At 45.6% G+C, this 23,673-nt stretch overlaps 1 protein-coding gene across 1 annotated transcript in view; it reads left to right on the forward strand.

Annotated features, from left to right (window-relative positions):
- The window catches only part of LOC126094539 (semaphorin-2A-like), an 807,492-nt gene that overhangs the window by 482,565 nt on the left and 301,254 nt on the right, over positions 1-23,673 (forward strand). The window contains exon 2 of the mRNA XM_049908969.1: positions 14,466-14,553. Coding sequence (XP_049764926.1) covers positions 14,466-14,553 — 88 coding nt within the window. The remainder of the gene's footprint in view (positions 1-14,465; positions 14,554-23,673) is intronic.

A 23,673-nucleotide genomic window follows, 5' to 3' on the forward strand; every position in this document is an offset into this window, starting at 1 on the left:
ATTGTCTAATGGAAAAATGGGGCCGTTAGTCTGTCACATGATAACAGTCATACCCAATGGCTTCCCACACCATGGGGCCAGGAGTAACACAGCTGTGCCTTATCAGCCTTGATGTCGGTATGGCTGCCCTCAGTTCCCATCAGACCACTGTCACACCCGAATGCCCAAAAAATCTGAAACGATAAGTGAGCTTCTTGAAGACAACAATAAGGGCCCTTCGTAAGTGTGCCAAGTGGTGATAACACTGCCTGACAAGAGTACGCAACATCTTCGTCTAGTATAATAAAATAATAAATAATATATAAAAATAATAAAATAAACTTGGAGTTTTGTTGAAATTGGAACATAGAAAAGAAACACTTTCAGCATCACTGTCTCACTGTTAAAATTTTGGCTGTTCTATTGGATATAGCCCAAAGAACAGACACCACATATACACTCCTGGAAATGGAAAAAAGAACACATTGACACCGGTGTGTCAGACCCACCATACTTGCTCCGGACACTGCGAGAGGGCTGTACAAGCAATGATCACACGCACGGCACAGCGGACACACCAGGAACCGCGGTGTTGGCCGTCGAATGGCGCTAGCTGCGCAGCATTTGTGCACCGCCGCCGTCAGTGTCAGCCAGTTTGCCGTGGCATACGGAGCTCCATCGCAGTCTTTAACACTGGTAGCATGCCGCGACAGCGTGGACGTGAACCGTATGTGCAGTTGACGGACTTTGAGCGAGGGCGTATAGTGGGCATGCGGGAGGCCGGGTGGACGTACCGCCGAATTGCTCAAGACGTGGGGCGTGAGGTCTCCACAGTACATCGATGTTGTCGCCAGTGGTCGGCGGAAGGTGCACGTGCCCGTCGACCTGGGACCGGACCGCAGCGACGCACGGATGCACGCCAAGACCGTAGGATCCTACGCAGTGCCGTAGGGGACCGCACCGCCACTTCCCAGCAAATTAGGGACACTGTTGCTCCTGGGGTATCGACGAGGACCATTCGCAACCGTCTCCATGAAGCTGGGCTACGGTCCCGCACACCGTTAGGCCGTCTTCCGCTCACGACCCAACATCGTGCAGCCCGCCTCCAGTGGTGTCGCGATAGGCGTGAATGGAGGGACGAATGGAGACGTGTCGTCTTCAGCGATGAGAGTCGCTTCTGCCTTGGTGCCAATGATGGTCGTATGCGTGTTTGGCGCCGTGCAGGTGAGCGCCACAATCAGGACTGCATACGACCGAGGCACACAGGGCCAACACCCGGCATCATGGTGTGGGGAGCGATCTCCTACACTGGCCGTACACCACTGGTGATCGTCGAGGGGACACTGAATAGTGCACGGTACATCCAAACCGTCATCGAACCCATCGTTCTACCATTCCTAGACCGGCAAGGGAACATGCTGTTCCAACAGGACAATGCACGTCCGCATGTATCCCGTGCCACCCAACGTGCTCTAGAAGGTGTAAGTCAACTACCCTGGCCAGCAAGATCTCCGGATCTGTCCCCCATTGAGCATGTTTGGGACTGGATGAAGCGTCGTCTCACGCGGTCTGCACGTCCAGCACGAACGCTGGTCCAACTGAGGCGCCAGGTGGAAATGGCATGGCAAGCCGTTCCACAGGACTACATCCAGCATCTTTACGATCGTCTCCATGGGAGAATAGCAGCCTGCATTGCACTGTACTAGTGCCGACATTGTGCATGCTCTGTTGCCTGTGTCTATGTGCCTGTGGTTCTGTCAGTGTGATCATGTGATGTATCTGACCCCAGGAATGTGTCAATAAAGTTTCCCCTTCCTGGGACAATGAATTCACGGTGTTCTTATTTCAATTTCCAGGAGTGTATGTAATTAAGACGAGGACGGCCAATGATCTTCAGTGCGGATGCAAACGAGGTTCGAACTGTCGGTTAAATTCCGCGAGTAATGAAGATAACTGGTAATGGGCACCACATTTGTAGTGTGTGGATGAGTTGAGAATTTGGGTCTGACGGCAGCCCATCAAATTGCTATGACCACAGTGTACGAATGGCTCAGTGCTCAGAGCATCTGCCTAGTAAGCAGGAGACGTTTTCGAATCCTACTCCGGCCCAGACTTTCATCTTTCCCATTGACTTAAATCGATGTCCACTTGCAGTCAATGTCTGTAGTTCGTTTGTGTCTTAACGTAATATTTGGTGCTATGACCTGAATGTGTGGTAAATGATAGGTGAAGAAATAAATAAAAGGAGTTCGCTCAGAGACTGAGGGTGGATCGTTGTTATCTTCCACAGCAAACAATGTTCTGATTCACAAGTAAAATTAACTCGATGCGTACTTGGGTGAATAAGAAATTCTATAAACCATGAAGTATCGCGTTTTGTTCACCGTAGTGTAATACTGCCAGAGCCGACCAGAACAACATTCGCGGACCCAATTTCTCGTTGCTACATCGAGTACTGCGGACCGTATAACGCTGCGGGGCTTTGGAAGCGTGTATTTCTGTAGTTTCCTGGTGTGTGTGTGTTTTTCCGATGTGTGATATTTCCGCCTAAAACGTGCAGGCCTCTTCATACTAACTTTTGAGAGGTCTCTGGTGACGCTGCACGGTTTTTTTTTTTTTTTTTGTGCCGAAAGCCACCCGGCCATAAAGCGGGAACAGAATGGCCGCCGGTTCGGCCGCCGACGGCTGCGTGCGCAGTCACGCGCCACGACGTCGAATTTCAATGAAACGCGCGCCGCGGGCCGCGTGTGACTAATTACCGAAAGCCCTGCGCGCGTGGCCGCCTGTGTCACAAAAGAGGCGATCCGCGGGTTTCCGTGCCGCGCCGGAAAACCCGCCGGACCGTGGCGTCTGCCCCCCGGCAGCCACTCTTACCGAGGTTCCGTACCGCCCAATACCCGAGACTATGGCCGTTCACGGAACGCGGCAGCGAGAAACTCATCACCAGTCGAAGTGTCATCTGTGCATCAATAATTATAATAAGCACACTGGTCCGAAAATAAGTTACGCGCAGGAGAGAACACGCTAATGCTGTTCAACACCACCTCCAGCCCTGATATCGGCTTCAGTTCGGCAAGGGTTGCCATGTTTTCGCCCGCTATTCTATGGCATTAAAATCGGGTGATTTCACGAGCCACTCGAGGTGCGACAAGAGCCGAGGAGTACCAGTGACACTTGGAGGTAGCTGTAACACCCCAAGAAATCCGAAAACCCAAATAAGAATGTCGTGATAATCTAGAGAAGAGTGTTATCCTGGCAGGTACGACAACTTTGACAATAATATTGAAAGGTCTCTGTTGGATTCCTTTCATGTTAATTTCTCAAATCTGTTGTCATTTACGGCATACATCCCACTTCTAAATTTACTGTGGTGTTTCTGACTCTATTTGGGAGGAGACTGAGCAGTGGAACGTGTTACCTTTACACATAAACAAGAACGATCTGTTACACTACTACACTTTGAAACGCAAAATATGTAATTCGTGTCACACAGTCTCACACGGAACCTACATCCGCTTTCTTTTATATACTGTATATGATAAGATACTGTCATCCCTTTTCCCTTCTGTGTGAAAGGATGAATGAGCAAATGTACACTCCTGGAAATGGAAAAAAGAACACATTGACACCGGTGTGTCAGACCCACCATACTTGCTCCGGACACTGCGAGAGGGCTGTACAAGCAATGATCACACGCACGGCACAGCGGACACACCAGGAACCGCGGTGTTGGCCGTCGAATGGCGCTAGCTGCGCAGCATTTGTGCGCCGCCGCCGTCAGTGTCAGCCAGTTTGCCGTGGCATACGGAGCTCCATCGCAGTCTTTAACACTGGTAGCATGCCGCGACAGCGTGGACGTGAACCGTATGTGCAGTTGACGGACTTTGAGCGAGGGCGTACAGTGGGCATGCGGGAGGCCGGATGGACGTACCGCCGAATTGCTCAACACGTGGAGCGTGAGGTCTCCACAGTACATCGATGTTGTCGCCAGTGGTCGGCGGAAGGTGCACGTGCCCGTCGACCTGGGACCGGACCGCAGCGACGCCTACGCAGTGCCGTAGGGGACCGCACCGCCACTTCCCAGAAAGTTAGGGACACTGTTGCTCCTGGGGTATCGGCGAGGACCATTCGCAACCGTCTCCATGAAGCTGGGCTACGGTCCCGCACACCGTTAGGCCGTCTTCCGCTCACGCCCCAACATCGTGCAGCCCGCCTCCAGTGGTGTCGCGACAGGCGTGAATGGAGGGACGAATGGAGACGTGTCGTCTTCAGCAATGAGAGTCGCTTCTGCCTTGGTGCCAATGATGGTCGTATGCGTGTTTGGTGCCGTGCAGGTGAGCGTCACAATCAGGACTGCATACGACCGAGGCACACAGGGCCAACACCCGGCATCATGGTGTGGGGAGCGATCTCCTACACTGGCCGTACACCACTGGTGATCGTCGAGGGGACACTGAATAGTGCACGGTACATCCAAACCGTCATCGAACCCATCGTTCTACCATTCCTAGACCGGCAAGGGAACTTGCTGTTCCAACAGGACAATGCACGTCCGCATGTATCCCGTGCCACCCAACGTGCTCTAGAAGGTGTAAGTCAACTACCCTGGCCAGCAAGATCTCCGGATCTGTCCCCCATTGAGCATGTTTGGGACTGGATGAAGCGTCGTCTCACGCGGTCTGCACGTCCAGCACGAACGCTGGTCCAACTGAGGAGCCAGGTGGAAATGGCATGGCAAGCCGTTCCACAGGACTACATCCTGGATCTCTACGATCGTCTCCATGGGAGAATAGCAGCCTACATTGCTGCGAAAGGTGGATATACACTGCACTAGTGCCGACATTGTGCATGCTCTGTTGCCTGTGTCTATGTGCCTGTGGTTCTGTCAGTGTGATCATGTGATGTATCTGACCCCAGGAATGTGTCAATAAAGTTTCCCCTTCCTGGGACAATGAATTCACGGTGTTCTTATTTCAATTTCCAGGAGTGTATTTCTAGTTGCATGCTTGATAGTAGCAGACAAGCCTGTCTGCTAGAGAACAGTAGGACCAACTTCGGAACAGGTAGCTACGCTTTCTAAAAGCAAAGAGGTTTCTGTTCTTGGTGTGGTCCTATCCGTCCCTTGTCATTTTGGTATAGGAAGCTGCCTCACTGGTCACTACCGTTTGTACCTGTGAGGTACCCTCGGTAGGGGCCCAGGCAGTCTGTCCGTGGCGAGCGTCTGAAGTGGTAAGATCTCCGGCTAAGCGCGTCTCTGCTAAGTACGTAGGACAATGGATTTCTTAAGTTCAGCCTAACTGAAAATTTAATCACCTTTATTTCATGTTTAGATCTAAAATATCTAATGTTATCTTAAATTGCAACGCAGTAATTCGAGTGTGAAGTTCATAATATCTTCCAGTAGTTGCTTTGTCACTACTTTGTGAGTAAAGTGGAACCACGTGTTGATGATCATCAATCTTAAATGCGAATGATTATAACGTCTCGTCTTGACAATATTTTTCAATATAGCAACTTTTCTTTGTTCAACCTACGTGGGTTGTACCTGTACGACGTTCTTATACAATTGTTTGACCCATCAGGTTAATAGTAAGACGATGGTAACCGTTTGAGGTTTTTCTTTTGTAAATTGCATTTCGATGTAATTTATTTTAATTATCAAAATTATTGTGGAGTTACACTCTTTGTGTAAACCAAGTTGACCACGTGAAGCATGTGGTGTAATCATCAAAGTAGCCCTCAGCTATTCTTTTCGGGAGGATTTCACAGAGAGTTAGTATGAATTTAGTATACCGGTGTGTGGTAATTTCATGACGGACAGGATTGCGCTACGAACGTAACTTCTTTGGGTGAAAATTGAATCGGTTGGTTGTGGTTAATTTCCTCTGGCACATGTTTCAACGTTCTTCGTATGTTATTTTATGAATGCAGTGTTGTATGCAGTCTCCCAGTCTTGGCTCCATATTTGATGTGTTCCATAATACTACTAACTCACATTTTCACAATCCTAAATAGGGCACCAGTTTAGTTATGATTCAAGTTTAATATGCTGAAATTTTAACGGAACAATGATCAATGTTAAAATAAATGTCCAAATATAAACTGATTTATTTCTTTTTATTTAAATTCTCATATATATATATATATATATATATATATATATAAGGAGAATTTAAATATCATCTTACGACAGCCAGTGATATATATATATATATATATATATATATATATACACATACATACATACATACATATATATATATCACCGGTTGTTGTAAGATGACTATTAAAAGATTATAATTAATGTTAGTCTATTTGGGAATTTGGTAAGCTAGACTGGATACGTGGTGAAACAGTTTCTCAGTAATGCAAGATTAACTTCCCCAGATAGCTCACAGCTTTTAAGCCCGCTTTAATTGTATTGAATATCAGCACCGCTTTCAGAACAACTTAATGCATCAACATTACAATATAACACCTTAAAGTTTTGGTGAACACCAGTTTCAATAATTACTGAGTGTGTCATGATATAAAGCTGGAAAGAAAGTAAGGTTATTTTTTATTAGCTGTCAAACATCTTAGTAATAACTGCAAGTCAGTACGACGAAACTTAAGTCCAAAGTAATATGTCGGTCAGAGATAACATTTATTGTGAAAGAGAGTTGTAAACGCGACGAAAAAGAAATTCAATGCGTCTACGATGCTCGATCATGGATAAGTTAGTCGCTTGCTAGCTTGCTTGCTATCAAGTCGAGAGAGAGCACCGTTTGTTATAGTACTACAAACGGAACGCTACGAGATTGTTTCTTTTAAAGAAACAAGTAATATTGTGTGATAGAGATGCGCGGACTTTGTTCTCAGTTACTCTGACTTGAGACTAGGCGGCTGGTCCCGGCGGAGGTTCGAGTCCTCCCTCGGGCATGGGTGTGTATCTGTCCTTAAGATAATTTAGGTTAAGTAGTGTGTAAGTTTAGGGACTGATGACCTTAGCAGTTAAGTCCCATAAGATTTCACACACATTTGAACAATTTTGAACTCTGACTTGAGAACTTGAACTGAAGTGATATTCTGATAGTGTACGACCAGTTAATGAACTTTAATTATTGGAGATATTATTGTTGGACTCAACCTTCATCAAAGTGAACAGTTACAACGAAGAATGGACATAGTATCGAAGACTGTAATACCTGATTAGCCTGGAGTAGGAAACATTAATACGACCACACGAAGATAATACAAATTGTCGTAATTGTCACGATCACCGAACTGAAAAGAATCGTAATTTATCTGATCCATCGGTGTGCGTGAGGTGTGATGATTATATACTAATTGCAAATAAGGAACAATAAAATTGCTCGCCAGTATTGGAAATCTCACGTGTTGGCTCCATCATTAATTGAACTGTGTGATAGCTGGTAATCAAAATTAATTAACTGTGAACATTTTAATTGAAAGAGTGACTTGATAAACATTGAGCATTGAAAGGAGTGTTTTGCCGAAATAATATCATGACGTACGAAAGCAAGATCGCATTGTAGATTATCTCTGGATTTGCGTCGTGCCGTAGTGAACAATTCTGCCTAGCAACGTAACAACAACTAGTGGTACTGAACCGCAAATGAATTTTTCCTCGCTTCAGTGGTGTGAAACGACACCGGTGCTGAATGATTCACTCAATACTGCAATAAATAACTAACTGGGCATAGCAAATCATAATAAAACCATAACAGACAATTAAAATCAGCAGTTCGCATCACTGAGAAGACTGTGCGGACCCCAATCGGACTTTCATACATTACGCGAGGAACAACTTTCTTTAGAGATGTTCAGGTGCTGTTCCACGTTATCCGACGGGGACGACCATCACTGCGCGTCCCGTCTCCATTCCACCGACCGAGCTGTAGCAGTAGCGGCTCAACGTCAATAGCGACAACAAAAGGGGAGAGGGAACGTCACATCATTCTGGCGCCTACAACGAGTTCCTCGACGACGCCAGCTGCCATCTCATCCAGCAGACGGCGCAGAGCCTGACTACGCTAGCCGACAAATTATCGAGCAGGCGACGTAGTATTCGACGACGACATTTAAATAGCGTTTGTCCACAGAACAGGATTCAACGACGCCGGGTGACACATTGTCCGATGCTTCACACAAATAACGAGAGCAGAGACAACGTGTGGAGATGACGCCTCTACAGCTGCAACGCGGGGGTTGACACTTCACGGCTTCGAGAGATCGACAGGGGGACGCAGTGCATCGGAGAACTGTTCGAGACAACAAAAGGAGAGAGGGGACGTCACGTAACGCAACCTACAAGGGCAGCCCGTAATTATAAGAATTCTCCAAACAATTCTCCAAAGCCTTAGCTGGCTTTTCCTTACCGGTGGTACGTTGAAACTGAAAGAAGCGTATCATTAACGAACATGTGGGAAGAACTCTAATGAAATTGTAAACTGTTGCTATTGATTATACTAATTATGTGTCGCCAGAAGCCAGAGCACCGGTGATTAATACGGAAGTAAAGGAATATATCTTATGGCCTGTAGGTTGATGTTAAGCTGTCTGTTTTAAAAGATTTGTTCCACGCAATTTTCATGAGAAGCAATGTCCCTCGCGTTGATGGCCTTGTGTAATAATCTATATTCAATTGATACGGGGTTAACAATTTACCGAAATGATATCCAGAGGTATTTGATTACGACTCTAAAATAGATCGGAAGATTCCTGAACTTCACACAATGCTAAAGTCACTTAAATTCTGCCGCTGCAACGAGCATACTCACCTATTTGACTGTTGCCTTGAAAGTCGAGCGGAGACCAACTGTTCCCCATCGATCTCAGGAACAGCAAGCCGCTGTTCTCCGCCGCTCTCCGAGTCACACTCTTCTCTCGATAACTCTCCGGAACGGAATGCTGTCTGCCCCGGTTTCTGAAACCGAAAGTTCTCAGTACTTTTTTGTTTCGCTAACTTCGGCGCCTCAACAAAAATAATTGTGTCAAGAGCCCGCGACAGTCAACCAGAGCTTGTGCTTACTTGCTGCACCTGTCGAAAGAGCGAAAATTTTCCATATAACTCCCTTCCTCTCGTCTTACGAGTCTCAGAAAGATCCACGCCACATATTAGCAACCAATGAGAGCTCTAGCCTTTGCGTTAGCCCATGACGCACGAACAAATGCTCGTTTCTCCTTCTACCATTATGTGTATTTTTCGCAAGTGTCATAACTCTCCCCACACTTTCGCCGCCAGTTCTTCTGTTGGGTGGCCTAACTTCCTACCTCATCAGCGGGCTGTTAACCTTCGACTGGTGCCAGGATGTCACCCGCGCACGTAAGCGGGGATTAGTTTCTAACCTGTCGTATCCGATTTCAAGGGGTGTGTCTGTACCGTTAGTAAGTGTCCATCTCGGTGGCTACTGGAGAGAACGTGCCATGACGAACCCCTTACGGACTGCGAAATGACCGGCCTTGACCGCGTCTCTTTTGAATGCTTTATGCGATGGTGCTGCATTGTCTCAGCGATACAAAGAGGGCGTCCTGTGTTAGAGGCATACGACCCGCGAGTGAAACTCAGTCGTACCAACATCACCGCATACGAACAAAAAATTATTATTTCTGTAAGATCTGTTAGTAGGAGTATCAAGCTGTTCATCAAAATTCTATTAAAACGAGCTAATTCCGATGGTGAATGCAATTGTTTCTGTTCTGTTCACACCAAAATTACTGGTGGAAACCAAACTTAAATGGACAATATATCTCGGTAGTGACTAGTGGCGCACACGCCATCACGTTCCGATCTTTCCTTTATTTAATACCTCTTTGTCGTGTGTTGTCAGATTGGACTTTTACGTTAGTAGGATGAGGATGGAAGTGAGGAGTGCGGACCCAGTTTATCAAAAATGTTCAAATGTGTGTGAAATTTTATGGGACTTAACTGCTAAGGTCATCAGTCCCTAAACTTACACACTACTTAACTTAAATTATTCTAAGGACAATCACACGCACCCATGCCCGGGGGAGGACTCTAACCTCCGCCGGAATCAGCCGCACAGTCCATGACTGCAGCGCCCTAGACCGCTCGGCTAATCCCGCGCAGCCCAGATTATCATTTAACAAACATATAAATCCAAAAAAAAAAAAACAATAGTTGGTTGTACTCACAAACATATAGCAAGTGGCAAACGCCAATAAGCCTTAAAACAGTTTAGAAAAGCAAGAAGATTTGTGAGGTTATTGACTTTATCTCTCTCAATACATAACAATAACATACAGCAAATTCCCACTGGTGTTATGATAACCTGTCGTAGGGCAGATACGTCCCAGTGATAGTGCAAGAATTAAGCATGCTGAAGGCCGGCCGGAGTGGCCGAGCGGTTAAAGGCGCTACAGTGTGGAACCGCACGACCGCTACGGTCGCAGGTTCGAATCCTGCCTCGGGCATGGATGTGTGTGATGTCCTTAGGTTAGTTAGGTTTAAGTAGTTCTAAGTTCTAGGGGACTTATGACCACAGCAGTTGAGTCCCATAGTGCTCAGAGCCATTTGAACCATTTTTTAAGCATGCTGATATATGTGCCCGCCAATGTTGCTTTTCGACTAATAATCCAACTAGCAGCTCTCTCTCTCTCTCTCTCTCTCTCTCTCTCTCTATCTGTGTGTGTGTGTGTGTGTGTGTGCTCGTGTGTGTATGTGTGTGTGTGACACACACACACACACACACACACACGAGAGAGAGAGAGAGAGAGAGAGAGAGAGAGAGAGAGAGAGAGAGAGGGTGGGAGGGGAGGGGGCGGGGCAGAGAGAGTGCACGCACGTGTTTCTAAAATGTATGAACTATCATTGTTGACTTTGGTTAAATGATAAAGTGCCAGACACTAAATGCATTGATCTCATGTTCGATTCCAGGTCTCTCCTAGGATTTTTATCTGACACTTATCTCACTTATCACTTTTTTCACCCCTGTCAAGGGTGTGAAAAAAATGTCGAGGCTCGTAGTCCACGGTAAACTGTAGGTCCTTCTCTATCTGGCTGGGTAAGTCAGTTGAGAGGTCGGAGAAAGAGAATTGCATATCACCTTCATCACGAGCACTGTCGTGTCCGAAACAGCATTGGTTACTGCCTTACTGTTAAGCTAACTGACACTGATCGAACGTTTCTGCCATAGTTTCAGTTGGTGGTGTGTGAGACATCTGGATGTGTACTGTGCAGTAGAGTTGTGGCGATTCGTGAATGAGTCGTTCATTTGAACGACTCTAAATAAAGAATCTTAAGAATCGAATCGTCATACGGACGAATCGTCGTTCAAAAGAATCGTAAGAACGATTGCTTGTTTCCGAGTCGTGACGATTCCAAGTTCCAACGATTCATCGATTCTTGGTACGCTATGCTTCGAAGGGAACTTCCGAATCATGCCGAGTCGTGCCGAATGATTACGACCGCCAGATGGCAGTCAAGTGGAGGATGCGTGTGAACAGAGGAACCTCGGAACGAACAACAAACCAAGCTGACACTTGGCGGTGGCTGACGGGAACGAGCGTAAAGGCATTTCCCATTTACTATCGCTACCATCATCAGCCACCGCGCCGACGTCAGCTTAGTTTGCGCGAGTAATACACGAACTAGTGATGACAGAAACGATATACAGCGAGTACACAGCTCGCAATACACACGATTAAAATCAAGAAATCCAAGTATGATGAATAAATACGTACCTCTTATTTGTGCAGATGCAATGCAAAACACACACACCTTCTTTACACACGAGCAATATCACTTGGATTATGTATTATATTTCGCGTATCTCGAAAACGGCCCAAACGATTTGGATGAAATTTTGTATTTAGACTGGTTTTTGCTTTTTGAGTTCACCTACTTAGTTCCATTCTTTCGTAAAAAGTCAATTTTACAATATACACTCCTGGAAATGGAAAAAAGAACACATTGACACCGGTGTGTCAGACCCACCATACTTGCTCCGGACACTGCGAGAGGGCTGTACAAGCAATGATCACACGCACGGCACAGCGGACACACCAGGAACCGCGGTGTTGGCCGTCGAATGGCGCTAGCTGCGCAGCATTTGTGCACCGCCGCCGTCAGTGTCAGCCAGTTTGCCGTGGCATACGGAGCTCCACCGCAGTCTTTAACACTGGTAGCATGCCGCGACAGCGTGGACGTGAACCGTATGTGCAGTTGACGGACTTTGAGCGAGGGCGTATAGTGGGCATGCGGGAGGCCGGGTGGACGTACCGCCGAATTGCTCAACACGTGGGGCGTGAGGTCTCCACAGTACATCGATGTTGTCGCCAGTGGTCGGCGGAAGGTGCACGTGCCCGTCGACCTGGGACCGGACCGCAGCGACGCACGGATGCACGCCAAGACCGTAGGATCCTACGCAGTGCCGTAGGGGACCGCACCGCCACTTCCCAGCAAATTAGGGACACTGTTGCTCCTGGGGTATCGGCGAGGACCATTCGCAACCGTCTCCATGAAGCTGGGCTACGGTCCCGCACACCGTTAGGCCGTCTTCCGCTCACGCCCCAACATCGTGCAGCCCGCCTCCAGTGGTGTCGCGACAGGCGTGAATGGAGGGACGAATGGAGACGTGTCGTCTTCAGCGATGACAGTCGCTTCTGCCTTGGTGCCAATGACGGTCGTATGCGTGTTTGGCGCCGTGCAGGTGAGCGCCACAATCAGGACTGCATACGACCGAGGCACACAGGGCCAACACCCGGCATCATGGTGTGGGGAGCGATCTCCTGCACTGGCCGTACACCACTGGTGATCGTCGAGGGGACACTGAATAGTGCACGGTACATCCAAACCGTCAGCGAACCCATCGTTCTACCATTCCTAGACCGGCAAGGGAACTTGCTGTTCCAACAGGACAATACACGTCCGCATGTATCCCGTGCCACCCAACGTGCTCTAGAAGGTGTAAGTCAACTACCCTGGCCAGCAAGATCTCCGGATCTGTCCCCCATTGAGCATGTTTGGGACTGGATGAAGCGTCGTCTCACGCGGTCTGCACGTCCAGCAAGAACGCTGGTTCAACTGAGGCGCCAGGTGGAAATGGCATGGCAAGCCGTTCCACAGGACTACATCCAGCATCTCTACGATCGTCTCCATGGGAGAATGGCAGCCTGCATTGCTGCGAAAGGTGGATATACACTGTACTAGTGCCGACATTGTGCATGCTCTGTTGCCTGTGTCTATGTGCCTGTGGTTCTGTCAGTGTGATCATGTGATGTATCTGACCCCAGGAATGTGTCAATAAAGTTTCCCCTTCCTGGGACAATGAATTCACGGTGTTCTTATTTCAATTTCCAGGAGTGTATATCCTACATAGTTCCATTCGTAAAAACGCAATTTTATATTATAAAAACGCCATTTCACATCTTTTTATAACGCCATCTAGTAAAACTTTGTTAGTACGTATTGAATGTAGTTAAGGTTTTGGTTTTCATGTTTATCTGTATATAGGTGTCTTTCCTTACAGCATGCAATTTTAAACAAAAGAGTTTTTTAAACAAAAACGCGAATTTAGTGTTTCTTGGGAACGGCTTTAACAGTTTGGATGAAATTTTATATTTAGATACGGATTTTGATTTTTAAGTTTATCTATATCGGCGTGTTTCCTGAAAAACTCGATTTTACACAATAAGTATTTTATATCGCAATTTCGTAAATCTTTGTTACTATTGGATGTTACACTAGAGGTGTATCAAAATTTTGTGAGATGGCGGTATAACATTATCCGATTACGAACACGTTGGACTTACCGTACATCCAATAGTAACAATCATCCTAGATATGTTTTAGGTTAGACATGGTGTCCTTTCATCAATTAAGGCATTACACTTATAAATCGAGAATCACACTTGAAACGTCATATGCATGTTTACTTAAAAATAGCCGGCCGCGGTGGTCTAGTGGTTCTAGGCGCGCAGTCCGGAACCGCGGGGCTGCTACGGTCGCAGGTTCGAATCCTGCCTCGGGCATGGATGTGTGTGATGTCCTTAGGTTAGTTAGGTTTAAGTAGTTCTAAGTTCTAGGGGACTGATGACCACAGCAGTTGAGTCCCATAGTGCTCAGAGCCATTTTTGAACTTAAAAATAAACTATTTCTGGCATATCACGTCATGACAGTTCGATTCTAACCCCATTGACAAATTCAGATATGTTCTGCCATCTGTGAGTAAGATGTAGAACTTTTTGCATTCCGTAAGAATCGTGCCATCGCAGACTAGAAAGAATCGTGAACGAATCGTAGGAATCGATTCGCAGTGTGAGATTGAATCGTAGCACTCGAATCCGGAAAAAGAATCGTGTTGCCCAACTCTACTGTGCAGTGTGACAGCAGTGTCGCCGTGTTGTGCACGGTTGTATGGTGACTCCTAGCAGCGCCGAGAGCGGCCCTAGTTGCCGCCTGCGGCGCGCCTGCTGTGTTTACGAGCGCGTGTGACCGGCCCCGGCACGGCGTCTTGTTTCAGGTCACGTGCGGGAGTTCACTTGCGGCCGGCTCTACTACCGCACGTTCTTCCTGGACGCCAAGAGGGACGCGCTGTACGTGGGGGCCATGTGAGTGTCGCCAGCGGCGCCGCGCTGCTCCTGCCGCCGCTGCTAACGGCCGCATGCTTACACACACACACACACACAACTTGTTTCACAAGCCGTCCAAATGAATACTGAGCAGCTGAAACTTGTGTCTCCACCACAGCGCTGGCTCATACCAACTTACACAATGTCTTTTACTAGGATTCTGTCAAGCGTTCCAGTTTCTATAATACATCTGTTTGAAAGACAACTTTCCCATGCAGCTGTCATGTAACTACTATTCTTTTTCCCTTACCTTAGGCGTACACAAGACTAGGAAACTCTTTCATAATTTTTCGCGTTATCTCATGATACTCTTGGTGTCAATACACACTGTGAATAAAGCAATAGGATAGTGATATCGATATATGTACAGCTGGCGGTAGTATTGCGTACAAAAGGGCAGTGCATTGGCGGAGCTGTCGTTTGTTCTCAGGGGACACCCGTCAAAGGATTTCAGACGTGTTAGCCTTAACTATATGAAGATGGTATCTGTTCCTTCGGACATGTCCAAAAGAACAGATTCCATCTTCATATAAGGACAATGGTTGTCCAACGTACATTATTACCACTTGCTCTTTCGAAAGCTGTTCTGATGTCATGCCAGGTGAACAAAATCATAAAAAAAGAAAAACTTAACGCGGATGTTAGACAACAGAAACATTTCCTTGACCCAAGCTCAAAAACATTCGTGCTTCGAAAAGATCGATAGTGGAAGAAGCTAACATTTGCCTAATAAGTACACATTGGTTTGCTTAAGTCGGAGATATGTCCTATCTTTTATTGCTGGGCAGATATTACAGTGACGAGACGTTGTAAACATATGGCTACCCATAAAAGCAGCGAAAAACCGAATGCAGTTTCATAAAAAATGATCATCAAATAGCCGAGAAACCCGCGTGTAGAGGTAGAAATTACGAAGCTATGCTGAAATGCAATGCCTCCGAATTTCTTATTCTGTTCTCAGTATCGGCTTCGGCCCTCGATGTCATGCATATTACTCGGTTGACTTTTCCGCTTCGCTGTCGCAAGTTTCAACCCTCTGCCGCTAGAGGGCTCTGAATTGTAGCATGTAACATGGCGTTGTGTAACATCACTTTTTCAGTGCGTGGGGAGTGTCGTGCTGTAATCAAGTTTCTGGTAGCACGAATTCAAAGTATTCGTCCACACATGCAGAATCTCCCCCTTCAGCACGAATGCCAGGTCACAGGAGCGCTGCGACACCTGCAGCAATCCCACACCTTGGATTCACTGTCATAATCTTCCTCCATACAGTGCCGACTTGGCCCCATCCAATTTTTAACTATTTCCAAAACATAAAGAACACATTCGAGGATTGAATTTTTGGTAGTGATAAAGCGGTGCCAGCAGAGGTGAGATTGTGGCTCCCTCAACAAAGTCAATAATTGTAAAGTGATATTATCAACAAATTGGTATATCGCTGGGGGAAAATGTTCGTCGACAGGGTGACTGTGTTGAGAAATAAATATGTGGACATGACGAGTAAAGGTATAAAATGCTAATAAGTTCGTTTTAAATAAAAGATTTAAGGCTTTTCAACATAAAAAATTAGGATGCATTAATTTTCAATACGCCCTCATACAATTTTTCTAAATAAAACGGAGCATAGATTCCACTCCACGGCGATGAATAGTTAAACTTAACCTTCCTTCATTCGTACCTTACTTTTCAATCTTCTGCCTTGCTACCCACGTCTCGTTATCACACCTGCACTAGCAGTCATCAAGAGAAATTCTGTCCATTGATCTCTCGAAACTGGCATGCCGTGATTGAAAGACGCTATGTTTGAGAATGTCGAGCTGAATTAATTATCTCACTTGTTTGCGCAATTTTCTGTGGAAATGAATTCTTTTGCTTAACCTTTTGATAAGATTGGCTGTTAAGCAGCGTTAGAAATTGTGAAATTATCTGGGACATAGAAAGGGAGCGAAAGGATATTACAGGTTGTACAGAAACTAGAGTGTAGTTTAACAGGGGCTATTTGAGACAGAAGTGAGGTAGAGTTTTAGCCCATCCCCACTGTTACTCAATCTTTACATGCAACAAGCTTTAGAGGAAGTCAGAAAATGAAAAGGAAATGAAATACAGGGAGAAGAAATAAAAACAAATAAAAGTTTGGGAGTTGTAATTCTGTCGCAGACAGCAGAACGGAATGAACGGTTGAGCTCAATGAACAGTGCTTGGAGTAGAGGTTAGAAATTGTATATTACTGAAAGTAAGAACAAGGACAATAGAGGATAGTCACATTAAGTCAGCTGATGCCGGGGCAATTCATTATGACATGGGATCCTAAAGGCAGTAGACAGTTTTTGCAATTTGGGCAAATAAAACACCTGACAGAAGTAAAGATGAAACGTAGACAGGCAATGGGAAAGTAATGTTTTCTGAACAAGAGAAGTATATGTTGACACAAAACATAAATTTTAGGAATTATTTTGTTTTAGTGCTTATGGCATTTAAATAACAGGAATACCAAATGTAGTTAAAACAAATCTTCAAAAATGTGAAACTGCGTATTGAATATAGAAATTTACTAACTCCAGCTGAGCAACTCTTATCGAAAAACATGACTAACAGAAGAGCTAGGTTGGTAGGACGCTTCCTGAGTCGCCAAAAAATATTCAGTTTGGTAGTAGAGGAAAGTGTGTCGTGGGGTGGGGGGAATTTGTGCGGGAGACTGGTAAGCAAGTTCCAGCGTATGTAAGTTGTAGTAAATGAGAAGAATGAAGAGACTTGAAGGAGATACACTAGCGTTGAAACATGCATCATATCAGCCTTCGGGCTGAAGGGAACAACAACAACAAAAAGTGTGAGCGATCGCCATTGGTTGAAGAAAATTTTCACATTTTTATATACAGATATCTGGTATTTGTTGAAACTGAATGTCCTATTATGAAACTCTGTCACTAATCGTGCGGTCCCTCCCGCAGGAGGTTCGAGTCCTCCCTCGGGCATGGGTGTGTGTGTGTTGTCCTTAGCATTAAGTTAGTTTAGGTAGTGTGTAAGTCTAAGGACCGATGACCTCAGCAGCTTGTTCCCTTAGGAATTCACACACATTTGAACATTTTGAAACTCCTGAACGAAATACACATTACGTTGCCAGTAACTGCGGCATTTGGCGTTCCGTCTGCAGAAGCCGAATTAAAAAGGAAAAAGAAAATAAAAGATTGCCTACTTTGACGAAGTTTGTAGAGGACGTATCTGCACCCTCGTTGCTCTATGCTATTTTTTCAAAATAAATAGAGAAGAGAATATGTGCGTGGAAAACACGAGTTCCACCTGTCCGTCAAATTTGTGTCAAATGCTTTTCTAAGGTTCTCTGGTTGAAAAGTAACATTATTCAAAAGCCAAACGTTCTTCGTATAGGATTTGAATTCTTAGTATCAAAAATCTTTTATTTAACTCGTCCGAATACGTCCTAATCTACGATCGAGTTTGCTAGTGGATAATCAGCAAGATCATACACGTTACGAGGTAAATATCACAGCATTTCTTAAATTTTGGACAAATTATACGATGTGAGCTCATCCTATATATGCAATTCCAGTTTGTAATTTATTTTGTGATAGTTTGTATCATTAGCTCTTGCCTTGCGACGACAACTACTGTAATCTGCTATAGTACACGTTTCGCTGTATTCAGAGGGCTGAAACTTTGCCGAATTCAAATTGAAGAAGTATTGTCATTAGTTGGTGCTCTTTTTGCTTTCGAGAAAGCTGTAGCGATTGAATGATCTGTCCACCGACAGCAAAATTACGTACTAAGAGCGTCGTTCAGAGTTTGGTATTGTTTATATCACCCCGGTGGAGAATAGAGCCGCCAGTATTGCTCAGGTGAACATAAAAGTGCCGAGGACATACGAATAGCGCCGTAAAATCCTGTGTCGCACCTGTCTTTTTTAGCGTTAGCCGTGTTTATCGCGTCGTTTCGCACGTGCTATCAGCAACCTTTCATTACCGTACTGGAAGAGAATACGAACGAGATGTTACACACAAAAGACACCTCTTTTCGTATATATACCTTCTGCTTACAGGTACTAAACTTGGGAGAGCTTTTTGTTACAAGCGTGTAATTACGTTACTGGACGTAGCTGAATATTTATCGTTGTAAGTGGCCAGTCGCTTGCGAAATTGGCGGTACTGATACACTGGTGAAAATAATTACTGTGAGTAAGATTGTTGTTGCTGTTCTCTTTGAGGACTAGTTTAATTCAGCTCTCCACATACTCTATGCTGGGCAAGCCTCTTCTTATCTGCGTAACCCCTGCAAGCAACATCTACTCTGGTTTCCAAAATTAAAGCAACAAAACGCTGTTTCCCCGTCCTGTCTCTAATTCACAATACAACCATACAAACTCTCAACCAGACGTCCGTAAGATGGTGTTCTGCATGGAAGATGGCATTACGGTCAACGGACAACAATTCTCGGTGATACAATGACACGAATTATTGTTTTCCGGGTAGCTCCACATCCACAATCGCTGTATGCACGTCACAGACGGTGCAATGTGGCACACAGCAGATACCCACCCGACTCTCTGCGGTGGGGGCCACAGAAAGAAAGGAAACAAGATAGTCGCAGATTAGTGAGGCCCGATTGCTTAATGTGAATCGTACTGTTTCTCTGACGTGGCGACAGTTTATAGAGACCGAAACTGTATCGAGGGCAGTGCCGACCACGTGTGACTTCAGAAGAGAGGACCGTTACTTGGCTGTAGGGGCACGACATTACCGCCTTAGTGCAGCACGGCAACCGGCACGTGAGCTCGCAGTATCCACTGGTAGTGTTATATCGAGGCAGAAGGGTTCAGCAGAGTGGCCTTTACTGTTGGAGACTTGCTGTATTTCTACCTCTGCCGCGTCTTCACAGAAGGGAACGTCTAGAGTTCAGTCATCATCATGCCACCTGGACAGTCCAAAAATTGATCAATGTGGTTTTCACAGACGAGCCCCGATTTAGTCTGGAGAGTGATTCTCGATAGATTTGCTTTGAAGGGGATGTGGGACGCGATATCGGGACCGAAACATTGTGGAAAGAGACCGATGTCGAGGAGCAACCCTAGTGGTGTGGGCAGGGATTATGTTTACCACTCGAACCCCTGTTCATGAAGTTGCACGGGTGAATCGGCAAAGTTTTAACTGCTGTCAGGTATCGTGACGAGATCCTGGGACCTCATTCGGTGTTGTTGCGAGGTGCTGTGGGCCCAGATTCGTAGTGATGGGCAATAATGCTCGACCGCGTAGAACACGGGTGGTTGACGTTTCCTTGGAAACGGGAGATACTGCACACATGACGGGCCTGCTCGCTCTCCCGATTTGAATCCCGTAGAACATGCCTGGGACGCACTATGGAGATGGCTTGCATCACATCAGCATCCACTATCCACTGTCTAAGACTGTGAGCAGCTCTGCAGGAAGACTGGGCGTTATTGCCTCAACATGAGACTGATCGTTCACAGCATGCCCCGTCGTTGTCAGGCCTGTATTTCTGCCAGAGGTGGTCACACCGCGTACTGAGCACATTAACCAGTTGTTGGAATGTGTTTGCAAGTTCGTTAAGTTGGAAAAAACGAAGAACATTTTTATCCACCTTTATGCATGTTGCTGTAGTTTACGTTCGGCATTCTTTACATTGTTTCTGCTTTACTACTACCTGTTTATATTGTCTTGTGGCAAAATAAAGGCAAAATGTCCGTTTGTTGCTTTAATTTTGGACACCGGTGTATTTGAATTTGAACATTCTCACTTTAGTCATGCCTTCGTCTCCCTCTACAATTTTCCCCCAAACATACACATATTTCCCTTCCTTATCAAAGTGACGACCCTTGATGCCTCACGATGCATCCTATCAAACGCATCCTTCTTTTAGTCAAGTTGTGTCATAAATTTTTTCCCTCCAATTTCATTCAGTATTTCTTTATTAGTTATGCAATCTATCGGCCTACTTTTCAGCGTTTTTCTATATCGTCTCATTTCAGAAGCATCTATTCTTTTGTTTTCTGAGCTGTTCATTGTCCACGTTACACTACATTCCAGACAAACACCTGCAGAAGGCATTAAGAAGTAAATGATGTACAGAAAAGGCTTCCTAACACACTTACAACAGGTGTAAAAACAGGTCCCTACCTCAGAAACGTTTCTCGCCAGTCTGCATTTTGTATGCTCTCTACTTTAGCCATCATCAGTTAGTTAGCTGATCAGAACTCATCTACTACCCTTTTTATTTTTATTGACGTTCATTTTATAATCTGTTAGCGAGACACTATCCATTCTGTTCAACTGATTTTCCAAGTCATTTTCCAATATTGAGAGAATCACAAGTGGACAACCTTAAAGTTCTTCTTTCTTCCTCTGAACTTCGTTTTCCTTATTGATTGCTCAATGTACAGGTTGAGTATGTGCTTGCGTATGGTTTCCTTCGTGTGGCTGAGAAATTTTAGTGGTGCAAAAATTGTCCTCTTACGTCTTGACTAAAGAGAGGAGAATAAACTAATCGAAGGAAAGTTTCTATCAAGCACATCACTTCTGTCTTTTTCTTCGATATTAAATATCTTTCTGAAAACGGTTTGACCCCAGGAAATCAATACCCACAGCCACATGGAAGACTATCAATAAATGCCTTCTTTGGATTGTTGTTTCACGTTGGCTTGATTATCGATTATGTCCTGTAAATTTCTGCACTTCATCGTTCAGTGGTAGGTTTGTATTGATAACATCAAGTCTTGTCACACGCAGTGATTTTTTTGCGGAGAAGAACTGTCCGCGCTTTACGTTTCAGTCAAATCGCTGCAGGCGTCTACGCGTGATTGTTTGTGTACTTGAGTCAAGGTGTGTGGCACGAACATCGCACATACTTTTCCGTTCTTTAAAACATCCTAAATAGGTCTTGAACGACGATTTATGGATGGTTGACCTGCTCCATAGTTTTATATTTGAAAGTTGTTTTATTTTTAGTTGTAAGGTTTTGCTTTAGTCCTGGAGCAAGGGCAAGGTGATTGTGAATGGCGCCTCTCTACGTGTTTTCTAGGTCTGGGACACCTAATCACTCCCCCTCGCAAAGACCGCTCTTTTATCCCTTTGTTTTTCCAGTTTTCAGATTTCGCCTACCCTTGTATGTCGTCTGCTGTGTTTGTTTTTAGCCTCCTCGTTTTATAGTTGACGCATCTGACCGGTTCCGCCCGCTTTTAGGGGATAGGGGACCCTCTATTTTACGCAAGTAACTTTTGAACTGCGCAACCGATGACCTCGCCGTTTAGTCCCATAATCCCCCTCAATCCATCAATCAAAAGTCGCGAACAATTGACTTAGAGATGTTGCTCCATTGCGATTTGTGATGTAACAACGCTGACGCACAACGGCCGCACGTCCACAACGTGACGCTGCCTGCTCATAACTGACTGGTCGAATGCACAGTTGTTAGTTCAGGCTACTGCCACAGCTACTGCGCTCATGTCGCTTACACGCCAGGAATAAAGTCTGCCTCGGAACTTTTCGGAAGAACAGTGTAAGTACTGGAGGTAAAAGTAAACCTGCATCCTTACTGTCGTTCAGTAGAGCGCGCCATGGCTGAAATCGTAAAAGAACGGCGCACCACGACCGCTGTGTACTTTTCACTCTGTCAACGTAGCTCAAAGGGTCGCTTCGAGCTTAGACCGTGCGCGCGTTTGGCTTTACGTTTAGATGGGTTCCCAGCGCTGCATTTTGCTTGCCGGACCGATGTATGCCACAGTGAGGTCATCCGAACTTCCTATTCGTATCGTGTGACACAAAACATTGAAGTTCTGACCCGCAGTGCTGCCCACTTGTTGACAACACCAGCTGATGACATTTCCATACAAACTATGGCTCGGAGGCACTTCGTGGACAAGGATTAGTATCCCTTGTTCCGAGTCACAATATTACTGTGTTGTCAGTAGGTGGAGCAGTAAAAAAAAAAGTTCAAATGTGTGTGAAATCTTATGGGACTTAACTGCTGAAGTCATCAGTCCCTAAGCTTACACACTAATTAACCTAAATTATCCTAATGACAAACACACACACCCATGCCTGAGGGAGGACTCGAACCTCCGCCGGGACCAGCCGCACAGTCCATGACTGCAGCGCCCTAGACCGTTCGGCTAATCCCGCGCGGCGGAGAGCAGCAACAGCCGAATCGATCGATCAATCAGGAGAGTCATCTGGGTCCATCACGGAAATTTAAGCACTGTTATAGCTAAGTGGTGATGAGACTGCGAAGTGAAACGTGATGGAACAGTCACAGCTAAACCAAATCTATATTGATGGTCTCTATATTGATGGTCTCTGTGGAGGAATGACAACCCATCATTCCTCGAGAGCCGAAACCAGAGATGGCAGTGGTATTCGAAGTTAGGGCGTCTGGAGCGAACGTTCTAACTCATTCCAAAGGTGTTCCACTGGGTTCAAGTCGACATTCTGGCAGGCCAGTCCAGTTCGGGAATGTAACAGTGAGCTTCCGGGTATCCAGGGGATATATTTCCTATATTGATGGTCTATTCTCCTATATTGATGGTCGAGCGTTGTGTTGGGTGGTTGTAAATAATCGCATGAAATCAGCGGATGGAATCACTCTTGAGTTCAGAGTGCTGCCAGTAGCCAACTAGCACAAAAACTTTACGTATCTAGTTAAAAAAATTGGGTACCAAGGTCGATCAGCCCCCTCATGAGCTACATATTTCTCTATTTAAGGAAAACTTGAGTTGGTGTAAACGTCTCCGCTGGACAGTGGAAATCCGACGGAAGGCAGTAGGTTTATAGAATGCCGGGGGAAGTTGAATGCCATGTATACTGCCAACAGTAGAGTATGCAGCAGGTGGTGTTACAGTACGCAGTCGTGGTTGGAGTGTGGTTACCTTATTGCGCATAGCAAAACCCTAAATGCAGAACGATACGAACACATTGTGTACCAATTACAGCAGAGGAACAGTTTGTATCAGTGTGACAATATACCCTGTCATAAAGTAGTATTTGTAAGGCAACGGACTGAGCACAATAATGCATTTCATGCAAGTGTGGCGTGTCTTACGTTGGGCAGACTATCAGAACACTAGAAGAGAGATGCAAGGAA

The sequence above is a fragment of the Schistocerca cancellata genome, chromosome 8 (genome assembly GCF_023864275.1).
Source record: "Schistocerca cancellata isolate TAMUIC-IGC-003103 chromosome 8, iqSchCanc2.1, whole genome shotgun sequence".
NCBI lineage: Eukaryota > Metazoa > Arthropoda > Insecta > Orthoptera > Acrididae > Schistocerca > Schistocerca cancellata.